At 42.8% G+C, this 15,510-nt stretch overlaps 1 protein-coding gene across 1 annotated transcript in view; it reads right to left on the reverse strand.

The window, feature by feature from the left end:
- The window catches only part of HERC1 (HECT and RLD domain containing E3 ubiquitin protein ligase family member 1), a 145,165-nt gene that overhangs the window by 31,566 nt on the left and 98,089 nt on the right, over nucleotides 1-15,510 (reverse strand). Inside the window, exons 46-53 of the mRNA XM_006027209.2 lie at nucleotides 13,551-13,751; nucleotides 11,907-12,081; nucleotides 10,734-11,004; nucleotides 9,527-9,740; nucleotides 6,833-7,038; nucleotides 5,885-6,012; nucleotides 3,195-3,322; nucleotides 117-317 (exon numbers count right to left, since the gene is read on the reverse strand). Of these exons, the coding sequence (XP_006027271.1) occupies nucleotides 117-317; nucleotides 3,195-3,322; nucleotides 5,885-6,012; nucleotides 6,833-7,038; nucleotides 9,527-9,740; nucleotides 10,734-11,004; nucleotides 11,907-12,081; nucleotides 13,551-13,751 (1,524 nt within the window). The remainder of the gene's footprint in view (nucleotides 1-116; nucleotides 318-3,194; nucleotides 3,323-5,884; nucleotides 6,013-6,832; nucleotides 7,039-9,526; nucleotides 9,741-10,733; nucleotides 11,005-11,906; nucleotides 12,082-13,550; nucleotides 13,752-15,510) is intronic.

Consider the following 15,510-nt stretch of genomic DNA (forward strand, 5'->3'; position numbering starts at 1 on the left):
CTCTCACAACATGCTCCAGGAAGGATAATTTAAGTATACTTCATGATGCTTTAAAAACAAAGTGTAGAAAAATTCTAAATGTGTAGCAATTTAGAAGTATTGGTATTATCACCTACCATCCTTTCTGTAACAATGCTCCAGTTCTAGTCGGTGCATGGTTGAAATGTCTACAACTTCAATAAGTCCAAGAGATCCATCCATGCGACCTACTAATAACACTTCTGGATTGTCTCCTGTCCATGTTGCAATTGGCCCTTCTTCTGGCCAAGCTAGCGCAGATACCCAGTGTGGTTGAAGATCTACTAGTCCCTTTCCTCCTAAGAACCAAAACATCCCTGTTAGTATAATACTTCATTTTTCTTCACTTTAAAAGATCAAGGACATACAACAACAGTGAGAAGCTATGTATGCAGATAGGACATATACTACTGATGATTATAATAACCTTTGAATGTACATAAAGAACACTATTACAAAGTAACTGGTTACTAATCTATACAAAAAACCGTAAGTCCCTAAAAATTCTTAAATTAATTGTTTTAGTAAAAGTCGGAAGTTACATTTTGTGAAAGCATTCAGATACCAGTGCTGTTTTCTGTGCATTCCCAGTAACCATTTAAATGCACTGAACCAAGTGTTTGACAACTACTTAATCTGTTAAAAGACCTTTCTTATACGGATGGTCAAAAATTAAGTAGCTTTCTGCAAGCCTACGTAGACAACAAAACTGAAGTTGAGAGAATTTGCAACCATCTAAAAGAATAACACTCTTTTTTCAAAGTTCTTTTCAAAGATATGGAGTAATCTGGGTGCAATGAAAGAACTATCCAATTTATTTTAAAAAATCTCTATCTATAGGTACTTAGAAATAAAAACGTTGTAGTGTAGATATCTCCTTAGTCATTATCTTAAGTCTTCCACTAACAGAATAATCATAATCACACCAAACAATCCAAATCAGAAATTTATGAATTCTACTAGACAACTGCCTGTCAGAAATGACCGGGGGGGGGGGGGGGGGGGGGGGCAGGCCCCGTGCCCCCACCATTCCGGCCTGCTCCCCCTTTACCTCCTGCTGCTTGGGGTCTGGGCCCACTCCCCCACTCCCTGCCTCCAGGGAGCAGGACGGGGGGTGGGATGGAGGCTCAAGGCCAGATGTTTGTCAGCCAATCAGAGAATGAATAAAGTGTTACGGACAGACAGACAGAGGCTTTTACAATATTAGAATTCTTAGCTGTATTACCATATTTCACTGTATAGGTAGACAAAAACTGGGCTTCAAAACTTGGCTTATACACTGTGAAATATGGTATTTGTCTCTAGGCTTTTCCAGTACCTTATTCCTCCAAGAGTTAGTCAACTTCTAGCTTCCAGCCTTTATTTATTTATTAACATTTTATTCCCAGGTGAGGGAATTCCCTGTTAGCTTAAACAGTTCTTTGCCCTCCCTGCTGCTAACCATTGTAGCAAACATGTTTACAATTATATTTAATCTTGGCCCACCTTTAGCTAAGCACAACAAGCCAAATCATCTTATCCTCCTTTCTGCACCTGTTCCTATTTGAATATATCTATCTTGATGTCTTGCTTATTAAAAAGTATATTATAAACTATAAATGAAATAGTATTTACAGGCAACAACTGCTATTGCGGTGGGAAAGTCTAAAGTCCTATACTGCTAGTTTGCCATTTTTGGTCAAGGTTTACATTTAGTACTTCTTATGCTGCAACACACACTGAAGAAAGAAAAGGTACTAAGACAGGGGCAGGCCAGATTCGGCCTACAGCGTGATTCTGTCCAGCCTATGGTGGGTCCTTTGGCCCTGTCCACCCCAGGTGTGGGGGGTAGTCTGGGCTGTGGTGCATCTGGCCAGTCGCACCACTCCTGGGTGGAAACATGCTACCTGGCACAGCTAATCCTGTCCCTGGGCGCAGCTCACTGGCATGCTGGGAATTATAGTCCACAGGACCAGGCAGCAGGGTGGCTGGACTCAGCTTCCTGGCAGCCCGCACCGCTGCTGCTCAGGAGCAGGTGCATGTCCTGCCACTGCTACCAGCACCAGCACCACTGCCCAGGAACCGTGGCCCATCTGTCCTACACCCGCCACCAGGGACACCAGCCAGAGTGGCAGGGGTAGGCAGGGTCTCCATAGAGACTGGCTCCACAGTGTGCTCAGCCAGGTGAATGGGATGGGGCCACAGGTGGGTGGAGAGCGGCATCTGGGAGTGGGATGGGCAGGTGAGGCTAGGATCACAGGGCAGTGACTGTGCAGCCGGGGTCAGGGGCAGAGCTGCGATTTGTTCTCTGCATGTCCCTGCGACAGGCAGTGGTTCTGCAGGCAGCAGCTGTGCTCAGCCCAGGCCCACAGAACCAGCGACTGTCGCAGGGATGAGGAGGGAGTGGGTTGCATCTGCCCTGGGCCCTGGCCCCATGCCTCACCTGGTTTGTGCTGTGCTTGCTCATAGAGTGGCAGCACAGGGTGACCCCGATGGACGACGACTGGATTAGGCCATGCTGCCTGCATGCACCTGTGCCAGAGTGGGGGCAGTGGGAGCTAGGTCACAGGTGTGCACTCTGCCCCCCCTCCTCCCCAGGTCAGGCCAATTATGATCCATTGCGGCTGGCCCACACTGCTGGACCCCAAGCAGGCACAGTGTGAACCAGGTACCTACGGAACTCACACCCATTGCAGGAACGTGTGGGGAGTTGTCCATGGCTCTGTCCAGGTCCCCAACCCAGTGTTCCCCATCCTGACTGCTTGTTCCACCTCCAAACCTTGTTCCCCACCCTCCTCTGCAGTCCCATCCCAACTGCCTAACCAAGCACACCCTATCTGTGGGGATCCTGGATCAGGTCTCCATGGAGACTCCGCTCTCCCACTCGCTGTATCCCTGGTGGTGGGCGTGGGGTAGATGGCCCAAGGCCGGATAGGTTCAATTGAATCTCCCTCCCCGCAGCAAAAGCTCACCAAAACTACGAAAATGGCCCTTCAGCCCAAATAATGCACACCACTGTACTAAAGTGACATTGGTTTAGGTAGGTTCACAGGACACAATGAAGGAAGGCAAGAATACAAACTGGCAAGCAAGCATGCTAAAATACATTTATACAAGGAATGTCCTATCTGTTCTCTCACAGCTGTTCCTGAATTAGATTATACCACTAAAAATAGTCAGTAATACATGGATCATACCATTGACTTGCCATATGTTCACCATCTTTTCCAAAGCTCCCGCCAAATACTTGCCACTGATGCTCCAACAGACAAGTGACAATCCAGAATCAGTGGGTGATCCCAGACTGTCTTCTGAATCACTTTCACTACAACGCAATAAAATGGTGCTTTTAAAGAGGGCAATTGAAAACTGAAGCAAATGAGGAAAAAGAATCTTAATCTATCACTGAGCTCCAAGTCTTTTCTAGAATTTCTGGCTATTACACACATACAATAAAAGCATTTTTCCTGAAAACTTTTAATTCCATTTGACCTCTAGTAAAAATGTTAGACACATATTAATTATCTCTGCAGTTAAAAAGTTGAAACTAGCTTTCTGTAATAAAATCCAATTCTGACTACCTCTGACCATTTCAGGCTGTCACAAAGTTTGTCTTATGCAGAAGCAGAATTTCTGGGAAGCCTGAATGAAATCAAAGAGGTTTGTTAGTAGGCATAAGAACAAAAAAGCAGCACTTCTTTGATTGATGGCCCCATGATTAAGGCAGTTTTCCACTGGTCTATCAGAGTAAAACTATTTTAAATCTGTTTTACCAATTTAGCAGGATCACCTCACTACAGAAGAACTGTTGAGGTTAGCAGAGTAGCTTTAACAGCCTCCACTCTCCTGTGACTAGCACAAGGAACATGATCAGGGGGTCTGATACCCAGCTGTTATGTTGCCTGCTAGAGTTTTAGGGGATAGACCTCAATATTGACACAAATATTGATATTTATTCTTATGCTGCTAGGTCAGTACAAATTTGTCTGTTCCTGTAGTGACTCCAAAAGATAACTGTTTCCTTCCAAAGAAAGAAACAATGATTTTTAACATCCATCCAAAACAATTAAAGAACAGAGGTTGTACTTTCATTTGCACATTTAATTATATAAGTCAGGAATGCTCTACCCGCCAGATCTGGCCCACAGCAGTGTGTCATCCAGCCCGCTCCCCTACTGCCAAATTTTTGGACCTGCTGCCAAATTTCTGGAGAAGCCCTGGTCCCTGTGTGCTGGACAGGATGCTGAATCCTGGCATGCAGGGCTGGATGAGGGTGGCACTGGGCCCCAATTCCTGTGTGTGGGAGTGGGAGGGCATATGGCCAGGCTCCTGGGATCCAACCCCAACATGTGGAAGGTGGGAGAGGGTAGTGCCAGGCCTACAGACTGGCCCCACACCATTTATCTGGCCTGCAGAGCCAAGAGGTTGAACACCCCTGATATAGAACAGGCATGTCAAATTCATCTGCCCCCATTGGGTAGGATGAGTGGTTCAGGGCCAGTCTATGGGCTGAATGAATGGCATGTGGCTGCCCCTGTGGGCCAGATGAGGCCTATGGAGCCCTCTCCTGGGTCTGGACCAGCTGTGGCAGGGACTACATGCAGCATCTGAGTCAGCTCCAAACCCGGGGCCAGTACCAGCAGATATGTGTATAAGTAGGATTATTGTAACGTGTTTTACATAAAATATTTAACAGCAGTTCAAGTGTAAAGTTGTGAATGTATTGCATATGACACATTTCAAAATGAAGGAATATTTCATAAAAAGTCAGAAGGCCAGCAAAATCCCTCTGGTGTGAAAGGGAAGCCTAATATGCAGATAATTCTTACACAGTTTTAGGAATATTTAGAAATAAATTGTGTTCTCAAAAGTTAAGGAAGTGTGTCTTCTACCCAACTCCTTAAAAAGGCACCTCAGTTTTAATGTTCACCCCTACAAATTGAACACATACTGAAAACAATTTATTTTAGAGGCACTCTAAAATGTTGGAGTCTCAAGCATTAAGGGGAACATTTGTGGTTGAAAAAATGTTCTGTGGAAGACTTTTTCCAATTCTAATTTTTATTCCCACTTAAAAAGGCAAATAAGTTCCCTTTTCAAATATTTTGCATCTAAATGCAAGCAATACATAACTTGTCAATGCTATTATTATGTAACTAGATGTTTTATGTACAAATATACCAAGGCTACAGTTGATTACTCTTTTTAATTGGGAAATTAGTTGTTTGGCTGTGCTTAAATAATTTTCTTATGAAACTAAAAGACAAGATCCATCTGCCCAAAGACAGAGAGCGAGCGAGAGAGAACAACTGAATATAGGCCTTCTTGGTTGGCCATTTAAAGCTGCTTATTTTTAAAATACTCTCTTTTTCAGTTTGAGAACTAAAAACATTTACATGCGACAAAAAAGTGGGTGGATCAGAGTCTGAACTGCTCTTAATCCCTAATGAAACTAAAGATATCTAGGAAAATGGATGGAATAGAAGAAAAATCTGGATTTTAATTTTGAAAATGCTCTGAAAGCTTCGTATTACAAGGAGAAAGAATTAGGATTCAGCTGTGTTGAACTGTAGTTGAAGATCAATTGTTTATGCATTAAAACAATTACTAAAATTGACTAATGAAGATGCAGAGTCAAAAAAATGACAGTAGCTAAATTGTGAAAGTAGCCGAAATTAAGGCTACATTTCCTTCATTGAGATTATGAAAAATCTTTCTTAATTAAGCAACAAGGAAACATTTTCCTCCTCCCATCTTTGAACTTCACAGCACTCACAGATGAAGCTGTCCACCTCTGCAGGCAGGCAAGCAAATACTGGACAAAGAACCAAACTTGGTATGATCAGGACTGAAATTAGTATCACGCTTTCATAAAGAAACTACTTACAATTTGTTGAAGACGCATGTTTGTTGCAATGAATATTGCTTCTTTGTAACATTCCATACTCTTATTGTCCCATCATTCCCATTAGTTGCCAAAAGTCCCTTTTTGTTGCACCACACACAGGACATGACCTGCAAAAATTAAATTAGCATTAAACAATAGAGTTTAAAATCTAAGCCAAGAAATTGTTTTCCTATGCAACCCCTTGAATTTTTAAATTGATTTGAGCAAAGGGATTAGCAATATTGTTGAAATAAATTATACCAAGTGGAATCCAACAATGTCCAAAATAAAATACCCTTCATGGTACAATTTAGGATAATTATTTATGTTGTTGGAAGGCAGAAGGCGGGTGGGAACAGCACAATATTTGGAACTATCATTCAGAGACCACTCACCAGCTTATCTTTTATGACAGAACAAATTAATAGTTTTGTTTTACTGTTAAACAAAAATATAAGAGAAGATTTGTAAATTCAAAGTCAGTTGAATTATTATTACTTTATTAAATAACATTTCCTGATTTATCCACAAAAAGTTTCAAAGGAACTAATTTGCAATTAACTCTGTGGGTGGATCCTTGCCTCTACATGGAATGTCAGCACAGCTGAAAGTGTTTGCCTATGAGGAGATGCATTCTCAGGACCAATACCTAAATTATCAAAGCTGCCATTGTGATAAGGAACTACAAATGAACTTACCTTCATACTCCCTTACTTCTCATTTAATTTTTTTTTCTTTTCTTTTTACCATAACTTACCATGACCTTCCCTCTATTTGTTTTGTAGAAAAAGGGAGTCAGGGACAAAGTACCACAAAGCCTTAATTTTAAACATCTGTAGCAACAATAAAATCAGTAGCTGCAGGCCAGAATCTCTTATAAAAGTAAGCTGTTCTGTGGATGAGAAAAAAAATACTGAAGAGTGTAATATGAAGAGGAATCTTGCTCACCCTATTCTGATGAGCCTCCAATTTTATGAAGGAGCATTTTCGCAGATCTCCTCCCATATCAGCAAGAGTCTGAGGACTAGTTTGGTTGTCTCGATCATGTGCTGCAAGAGTTCGCACAAGCTGCTGTGCAGCCCACTGTCTATGTTGTGAGGACAACCTTGAAGAAAGGCAGCAAGCTGCTAGTGCATTAGCCAGCTCCAAAGGGCCTACAGCAGAAGGATCATAGGAAGGATGGGCATACAAATGGGCAATTAAACCTGCTTAAACAAAACAATGAGATGATGCCTAAAATCAGTACCAACATCATTAAACAAGCCAAGTGTTAACTATAATTTTCTGAAAGAATAATTCAGCAAGATTTTTACAAAAATGTAGCACGCATCTTAAAAACTTGGGGAAAAAAACTACATATACTAAGAGAACACAAATGATCCTTTTCCCATTTTCATTTCTCCCCAAAAAGTCTTTTAGAGCCCACAGAATAAGAGAACCTTTTAGGACCCCCTATAGACTTTCTGGTAGAAGGGTGATTCATAGATTCATAGATGTTACGGTCGGAAGGGACCTCAATAGATCATCGAGTCCAACCCCCTGCATAGGCAGGAAAGAGTGCTGGGTCTAGATGACCCCAGCTACATGCATATCCAACCTCCTCTTGAAGACCCCCAGGGTAGGGGAGAGCACCACCTCCCCCTTGAGAGCCCGTTCCAGACCTTGGCCACTCTAACTGTGAAGAAGTTCTTCCTAATGTCCAGTCTAAATCTGCTCTCTGCTAGCTTGTGGCCATTATTTCTTGTAACCCCTGGGGGCGCCTTGGTAAATAAAACCTCACCAATTCCCTTCTGTGCCCCCGTGATGAACTTATAGGCAGCCACAAGGACGCCTCTCAACCTTCTCTTGCGGAGGCTGAAAAGGTCCAGGTTCTCTAGTCTCTCCTCGTAGGGTATGGTCTGCAAGCCCTTAACCGTACGAGTGGCCCTTCTCTGGACCCTCTCCAGGTTATCCGCATCCCTCTTGAAGTGCGGTGCCCAGAATTGCACGCAGTACTCCAACTGCGGTCTGACCAGCGCCCGATAGAGGGGAAGTATCACCTCAGATAGGATCTGATGTATGATCCACACAATCATGCCTCTTCCCATGCCACATGGGAGGCGTGATTATGGGATCCAGCATCATATCCAATCTCACCTTACTGCCAGTGCAGGGGAATCTGGGATTATGATCCCAGGCTCCTCCTGAACCAGCAGGTAACAAGCTCCCACAGCTGTAAGCCCCATAGCTGATGAAGCTTGCAGTAGGGGCAGCATTCCATGAGCTCCCTTGGCTGCAAGTCTTGTCAGCTGCAGGGCTCGCAGCTGGGAGCCTCGTCAGCTGATGAGCCTCCCAGCCACAGAGGAGCACCTGGCCACACATTCCACATTTTGTGGAATAACTCTGTGGCTTATTCCTTTTTCTGTCATACCATTAATTGATGGAACATGGGGCTGGGTCACAATTTAAGATGTGATTAACCAGTTAATCATGCCTTAAGTGTAACAGATGCGGCCTTAGAGTATTTTAGACAAAGGGTGAAACTGACTCTGTTAAGGTCAATGATAAAATCCCCATTGACTCTGGTGGGAGCAGGATTTCATCCTGAGAATACAGATTTTAGAGACCCAATCTTTATTGCGAGCTGAAAGTATAAGCTTGTGGATATATGGGTCACACTAGCACTCAACAAGATACTACACAGGCATAGGGAGCCAAGCTAGAACACCATGACAGAGGATAAGGGACGACAATGCATTCTGAACTGCAAACAGGATGTCAAATAGGATTTTTGTAGCTAACCTAGCAAATAAAGCTCTCCAAAATCTATTATAAAACCAGTTGCCACACTAATCTTTATTCTTTCATGAAAACACCATAATCATTATAGATCTACGGTTAGGACATTTAGAACCTTATGTGTCTAACAAGACTTCTGTAACTGGTGGCATGTGAAATACTAAAGACAGGAACAACTGCTTTTTGCATGATATCTGGACAATCAGAAATTGGTTAAATGCCTCCTGTGAAAAGGGTAACAGCACACAGCAGATGCTGAAAATGGGGCAATTATAGTTACAAAAATTTAAAACAGTTCACTTTGTCATTGAAGAAAAAATATTGCAAGAATGAAGATATCCAAGAAATGTCTTCACCTATCTCTATTACCACATTGTAGAGGTAAAATTAAGGTTGAATTTGTATATCTGCAGATTTCCATGCTTTTGAATGTTTGTGGGATTTCTGCAAGTGGACGACAACCTAAAAATGTCATTTTATCCAAAAGTCTGCATTTCCTATCATTACAGCATCTAAATGAAGTAGATTAATGAAACACGTTTACAGTAGTCTTTATTTTGTTTTGTGCATTTACTAGCAATATGCACATAAAAAGTTTCATCAACTGGATAGCTTTACCTGTAAAGCTCAAAAAAGAAGCAGAACCTTTAAAAAGACATTGAATTGTATTCCTGAATTTGGAGACTGCTCTCTTAGAAATCAGCTTTTAAATTCATACATATAAGGAAAAAAATCAAGTTGACTTTTTACAGTATATAGCAGTAACTTAATTTCTATTATGCAGTTTGTCTGGGAACAGAACCAAGAAACTACAGAATTTTGTTAATGTTAGCGGTAAAAAACAAACCAAAAAAAGAATCATACCTTTCCTTTCAATTTCTGCTTTATCATAGTTTGGCCTTAATTTGGCCCCTTTGTCTGCTAACAATGCTACTAGTGCCTGAGTTACCACAAAGTTGGGTGATGTTACAAGCTTGTTCTCTTCTGCAATTCCTCGCAAAAAGCTTGGCAAAAATTTTCTTTGAATTGGATCATCAACTGTAGTCAAATTTACACCAGTTGCAGCAGAAATCAAATTCTAAAAGAGAGGCAATTAAGACAAATTTTTCAACAAGCTAATATGTTGTCAAAATCTAGAATGTAAATTTTTTTCAAGATCTGTAGTTTAGTTGCAAAAATCAACATCTTCTAACTCCTACCCTCTTATACTGTAAATGTCACATAAAATAAGAACAGTAAAAGCCTCTATCCTGCAAACTGAGTGGCCTGAGTGTACTTCTCTCCCCATAGGAAACAGTTTGTAGGGTCAGCAACAGAATTTAAAGAACCACCAGCAGCAGCTGCAGTTAGGGAATTCAATATATCAGAAAACTTTGAAAGCTTTGGGTTAGAGCGGAGGGGGGGGAAAATCAAACAACCAAACGTGTATAATAAAATTAACTGCTCTCTCAGAATACTTGCATCCTTCCACATGTATATAGTCTATACTCACAAAAACCTAAATCAGTTATCTTGTATGAGTTAGAGATTACAGATACACTCACTTCTTGTATGTTCACTTTTTTCTTTTTTTCTCTACCAGACCAAATCCCCATTTACAACAGATGCATCTGATCTGAGTATAGTTAATACAATAAAGTAGGTAGTTTGTATACCAACATCACTCCCTTTAGATCTGTATATGCAAGTGTGACTTTTTTTTCCAAATAGATTTGCTTTTCCTCACCAGATAAATAAACCTTGGAACCAAATAAAACTATTTAAGTTTCCAAAAATAAGGGATCTTTTTTTTAAACCGGGGGGGGGGGGGGGGGGGCTTCCATCTTATTTTTATCTTGTTTCTTTTTTAAGAAAAGGGGTCACATACAAGCAAATTTCAACCCAGATTTTCAACCAGGCTCCAGTCAATTCAAGGAAATATTTTTTTGCATCCAATTGCAGACTACAGCACAGCATAGTAGGCATTCTTGTACCTCCTTCACATAAACCACTCTTCACAAACCTTGGCACCTCAGCTCATTTATAAAAATAAAACAAATCTGATGCAAAGGTAGGTAATTAATAATCATACCTGTGTACACAACTGTACCAGCAACTTTGCAGCACTAGGAGCATTTGATGCCAAACACCCTACAGCTGTACTCAGATAGGCCAGGCAAGATATGGGCTTGCTTGTTTTGCTGTGTATTCCTCTGGATCGCTCTGTGGTACTGGATATAGTAGAAGAACTTGTGGAGAGGCCTGCTCTCCCTGCTGCTGCTAGGCACATTAATCGAACCAAAGTTCGGATATCTGTTAAACCCAAAGACTCAAGACCAGCTGCAAGACTACAACTGGACCCACTGTCAAAAATGGGAAAAAAAAAACCAGCTTTAGTTTGTTGGTTTTTTTCTTTCAAATGTAATAACACATAATAAGAAATCTTAACTGGTATACAATCTAGTTACTCCCAAACAACCTTCGTGAAATAAACACTCCTTGCCTGATTAGTGAAAACTTAATTTCCCTCAAAGGGCTGAAAGAAAGGTTATATTATCCTTAGATTATAGATGGGGAACAGAGAGAGATCCTGGCCCTTTTCTTGCAGCCACTCAATCTTAACTTAAAGAATGTGTACAGTTTCACTGGAAACAAAGGGCATCTAATGCATGAGCAGCAAGGTAATTACCGCACTCCAGTGGACTCAGCATCTCACGTATCAGTGTCCTTACGTTTAAACATGGCAGCAGGGTTGCTTTAACTAAGCCTTGTCGAACAAGCTTTAGTTAAAGTCCCCTGCCACCATTTTTAGGTGAGGGGATGCCGATACACAAGAAGTTCCAGGCACTTTAATTAGAGCCAGTCTCAGAGCTGCTCTAATTAATGGCCCCCCCCCACCTCCCTCAAGCACACACATAAATGCCCAAAAGGATGACTCATACTTAAATACAGGGATACAAGGATAAATATGTGCTAAATCAGGGCTTGTGTGACTTTCTTAAAGTCGCATAAGAAATCTGTGAAAAGACATTTTAGCTCTTACCTTTCATGTCCAAAATATGCACCTTAACCACAATCTCCGACTGTTTTACATTTAGAAATTCTAATGTCTGTCTTGGACATTTGTATCATAAGCAGAAACCATTTCTTACTGTGCATTTTACCACATGTTAACATTGCAGCACCTCTGCACTACCAATATATAAAGGGCACAGTAAATTAAATGCAAAGGAAATACATCAGTATCATCAAGAACCTCACAGACCTGACAGATAACAGTGAGAGTGCTCTCATAACCATAGTTCTTGCAAGGAGCACTTGAGCTGCAGCTGTCACTCTTCTTAAAGCCATAACACGGTCGTGTGGATTTACTAGAGCAGCTGCTTGTTCTCCCAGGGTTATCCTGCCAGAAGAACTTTTTTCTATGGAGCCATGACACCCTTTAAATTGATAACAGGAAAGGGAAAAAATAGAATACATTACAATATAGTAAGGCACACAAAGTTATGACATGCATAGTAATACAAAATTTGGCAGACTTCAGTGTGCACTGTGTTGAATGCATTACACAAATTAAGCACTTCGTTCTCATCTTTTGTACACATGGAACTATTACTATAAGTTGTAGATAGCAGAAGACAACACTCCTAAAATTCTAACCCAAACTCAGTCCTTTCTAATTTTATGACAAAAGATGGGGAATAATCTGACAACAACCCATACTGAAAAAAAGTAAAAAAATAAACTCTTTCCACTATGGTGGGCTGCAAACTTAAAATCCAAGTGGTATAATCTCATCTATTAGTGTGGTCCTCTCTGCATAGTTCCATTTAAGAACAGGTATGGACATTCGTTTTCCAAGAGGAGAATTGTTGTTCTACTTAGTAGAAATAAAAAATGTACAGATGTTGAAGGCATTCTCTCTCGGAGAAAAAATGTCCGCTCCAGGAGAAAAATAACCTGGCAACAACAACCAGGGTTAAATCACTCCTGGGAAAGTTTCTCCCAGGAAACTGGATTATGCACACCTTCCCCCAGCTTAACTCCTTCTCCAGACCAGGAATGGAGCTGGGAGAAAGGTTCCCCTGACTTTCAGGGCAGGAACCCTCCCCAACTGTCTGTGGCTGCTGCCCCTTTTCAGCAGCTGCCTCTTGACAGTTTTCCCCTTTCTCAGGCATGGGAGAGGACAGGCTGTCAATTTATGGGCTCCCCTACAGGCACTGGTAGCCCAGGGAGCAGCCTTCTATTGCCCCTTGGCTAGAGATCTTACATACCAGCTCCTGAGCTATTTTTCTACTGGAAGAAATTTCTTCAGGCAGCAATGAATGTCTGCATGCAGTTTAAGTCAACAGGCTCTTGAGTCCTTACAAGCGGAGTTCAAAAGAGGGATTGGGGCCATAGAGGGCATGCCCACACCACAGCAGCATAATATGTCAGATGTATATGCCCTGCCCACCTGCATCTACACACACCTACAACCTAGAAATATACAAAAGATGTCACAGGGTCTTCTTCAGTAACCACTGTCAATATTGGGGACTTTTGTCTTGAGAGTGGCCAGAGAAGCACAGCTGGGCATCTCAACCAGCATATTTTGGGGTTTGGAGCATGCCAGCAGCAGTGGATCAGTGGATTATGTCTGGGAACAGCCCAGGCAGGACATACCAGTGCCAAAATGTAGACATGTCAAATGTAAACAAAAATAAGTTCAACATAAAGGGTTTTGACCTGCATCCACTGGACCATCCCTAAAAAAAAAGCTGTGTTTCCTGGCTGTGTTTCTTGCTGTGGGGAAACAAGATAGACCATCCATGTTAGACACCTGCCCAATCATACTGTAACTGTCCATCTAAGCAGAAACTGTACTTCAAATCTAATTTAAAACACTACCTATCTCTTCCTAATTTACCTATTTGCATTAAGGTCTCTTCCATACTGTTGGTGGCTGTGACCATTGCAACTGATGCTCCCAGTGGATCACTATCAGGGAACTGAACAGGCTCAGGTACAATTCGGCGATCGTTTAACCCAAGGGGCCCAGCCAGCAACTCAAACTCCTCTTCTCCTGTCAACTTTTCATCTTCATCCACATCCAGCATATCCCAATCTTCTGAGGTTGAAGAAATAAACAAAGTTTAGGTACAAAATCTAAATTGTGCCATCAATTGTACAATAAGGAAATGTCTTTAATTATAAATGTATTTGTTCATGTAAATAATTTTCAATTAATTTAAAAGCCATTGCATAAAAGCAAAGAATGTATATGAATTTCAACCTGCATCCTGATTTTACTAATATCAGCCCTCATTTGTAGAGATACAATGCAATATAATTTAAGGTTGGGGTCTGTGTTCAGGGAACATGTGACTGGGTGAAGTGACTGCAAGGACACCTTGTTATAAAAAGACAGTGCCTACTCATAGTGAAGGAGATCCAGTCAAAAAAGGACTTAAAAAGAGCTCTCCCACAGCAGGCAGAAGGGGCCACACTAAGCCCCTTCTTAGGTGACCCTTCAGGTTACTAAATCATTGGATGCAGGGGTAGCAGTGGATATAGTCTTCCTGGACTTCCGGAAGGCTTTCGACACTGTCTCTCACCCCGTTCTCATTAGGAAACTGGGGGACTGTGGCGTAGACACCCACACAGTCCAATGGGTCGCCAACTGGCTAGAGAGCCGCACCCAGAGGGTGGTAGTGGATGGGTCCTTCTCGGCCTGGAAGGACAAGGGCAGTGGGGTCCTGCAGAGCTCGGTCCTCGGGCCCGCCCTGTTCAACATCTTCATCAGTGATTTGGATGAGGGGGTGCAAAGCACCCTGTTCAAATTTGCTGATGATACCAAGATGTGGGGGGATGTGGGCACAATAGAAGGGAGCAACAGGCTACAGTCGGACCTTGACAGGTTACAAGGATGGGCGGAGGAGAACAGGATGGGGTTCAACACAGACAAGTGCAAGGTGATGCACCTGGGGAGGAACAACCGGCACCATACCTACAGGCTGGGGAACTCTCCTCTTGTCAGCACGGAGGTGGAAAAGGATCTTGGAGTCATTATTGACTCCAAGATGAATATGGCTCGGCAGTGTGGGGAGGCGGCTAGGAAGGCCAACTGTACCTTGTCATGTATCCACAGATGCATTTCAAGCAGGACCAAGGAGGTGATCCTCCCCCTCTATGCGGCACTGGTCAAGCCGCAGCTGGAGTACTGCATCCAGTTCTGGGAGCCCCACTTTAAGAGGGATGTGGACAGCATCGAGAGGGTCCAGAGGAGGGCCACTCGCATGATCAAGGGACAGCAGGGCAGGTCCTATGAGGAAAGGTTACGGGACCTGAACCTGTTCAGCCTCCAGAAGAGAAGGCTGAGGGGGGAATCTTGTGGCCTGCTATAAACTAGTCAGGGGGGATCAACAGGCACTGCGGGAGTCCCTGTTCCCCCGAGCGCCGCCAGGAGTGACCAGGAATAACGGTCACAAGCTGGCGGAGGGAAGGTTTAAGTTGGACATCAGGAGGCGCTACTTCACGGTCAGGGCGGCTAGGGTCTGGAACCAGCTTCCAAGTGAGGTGGCGCAGGCTCCCACCCTGGGGGTTTTTAAGAGGAGGTTAGATGACCATCTTGCTGGGGTCGTTTGACCCCCAGTACTCTTTCCTGCCATGGCAGGGGGTCGGACTAGATGATCTGCCCAGGTCCCTTCCGACCCTAGAAATTATGAAACTATAAGGAGGAAGAGATGTCCTAAAATATTCCCACCTAACAGAAAGTGGGAATGCCTGTAGATTTAGCTATACTACTGCTGAAAAGGCTCAAAATAAAGGTGGGGTAGGGGAGATCGGGAATGACTGGGAACACCACAGGGAGGTGAAGGGCGGGGGGG

The sequence above is a fragment of the Alligator sinensis genome, unplaced genomic scaffold (genome assembly GCF_000455745.1).
Source record: "Alligator sinensis unplaced genomic scaffold, ASM45574v1 scaffold954_1, whole genome shotgun sequence".
Lineage (NCBI taxonomy): Eukaryota > Metazoa > Chordata > Crocodylia > Alligatoridae > Alligator > Alligator sinensis.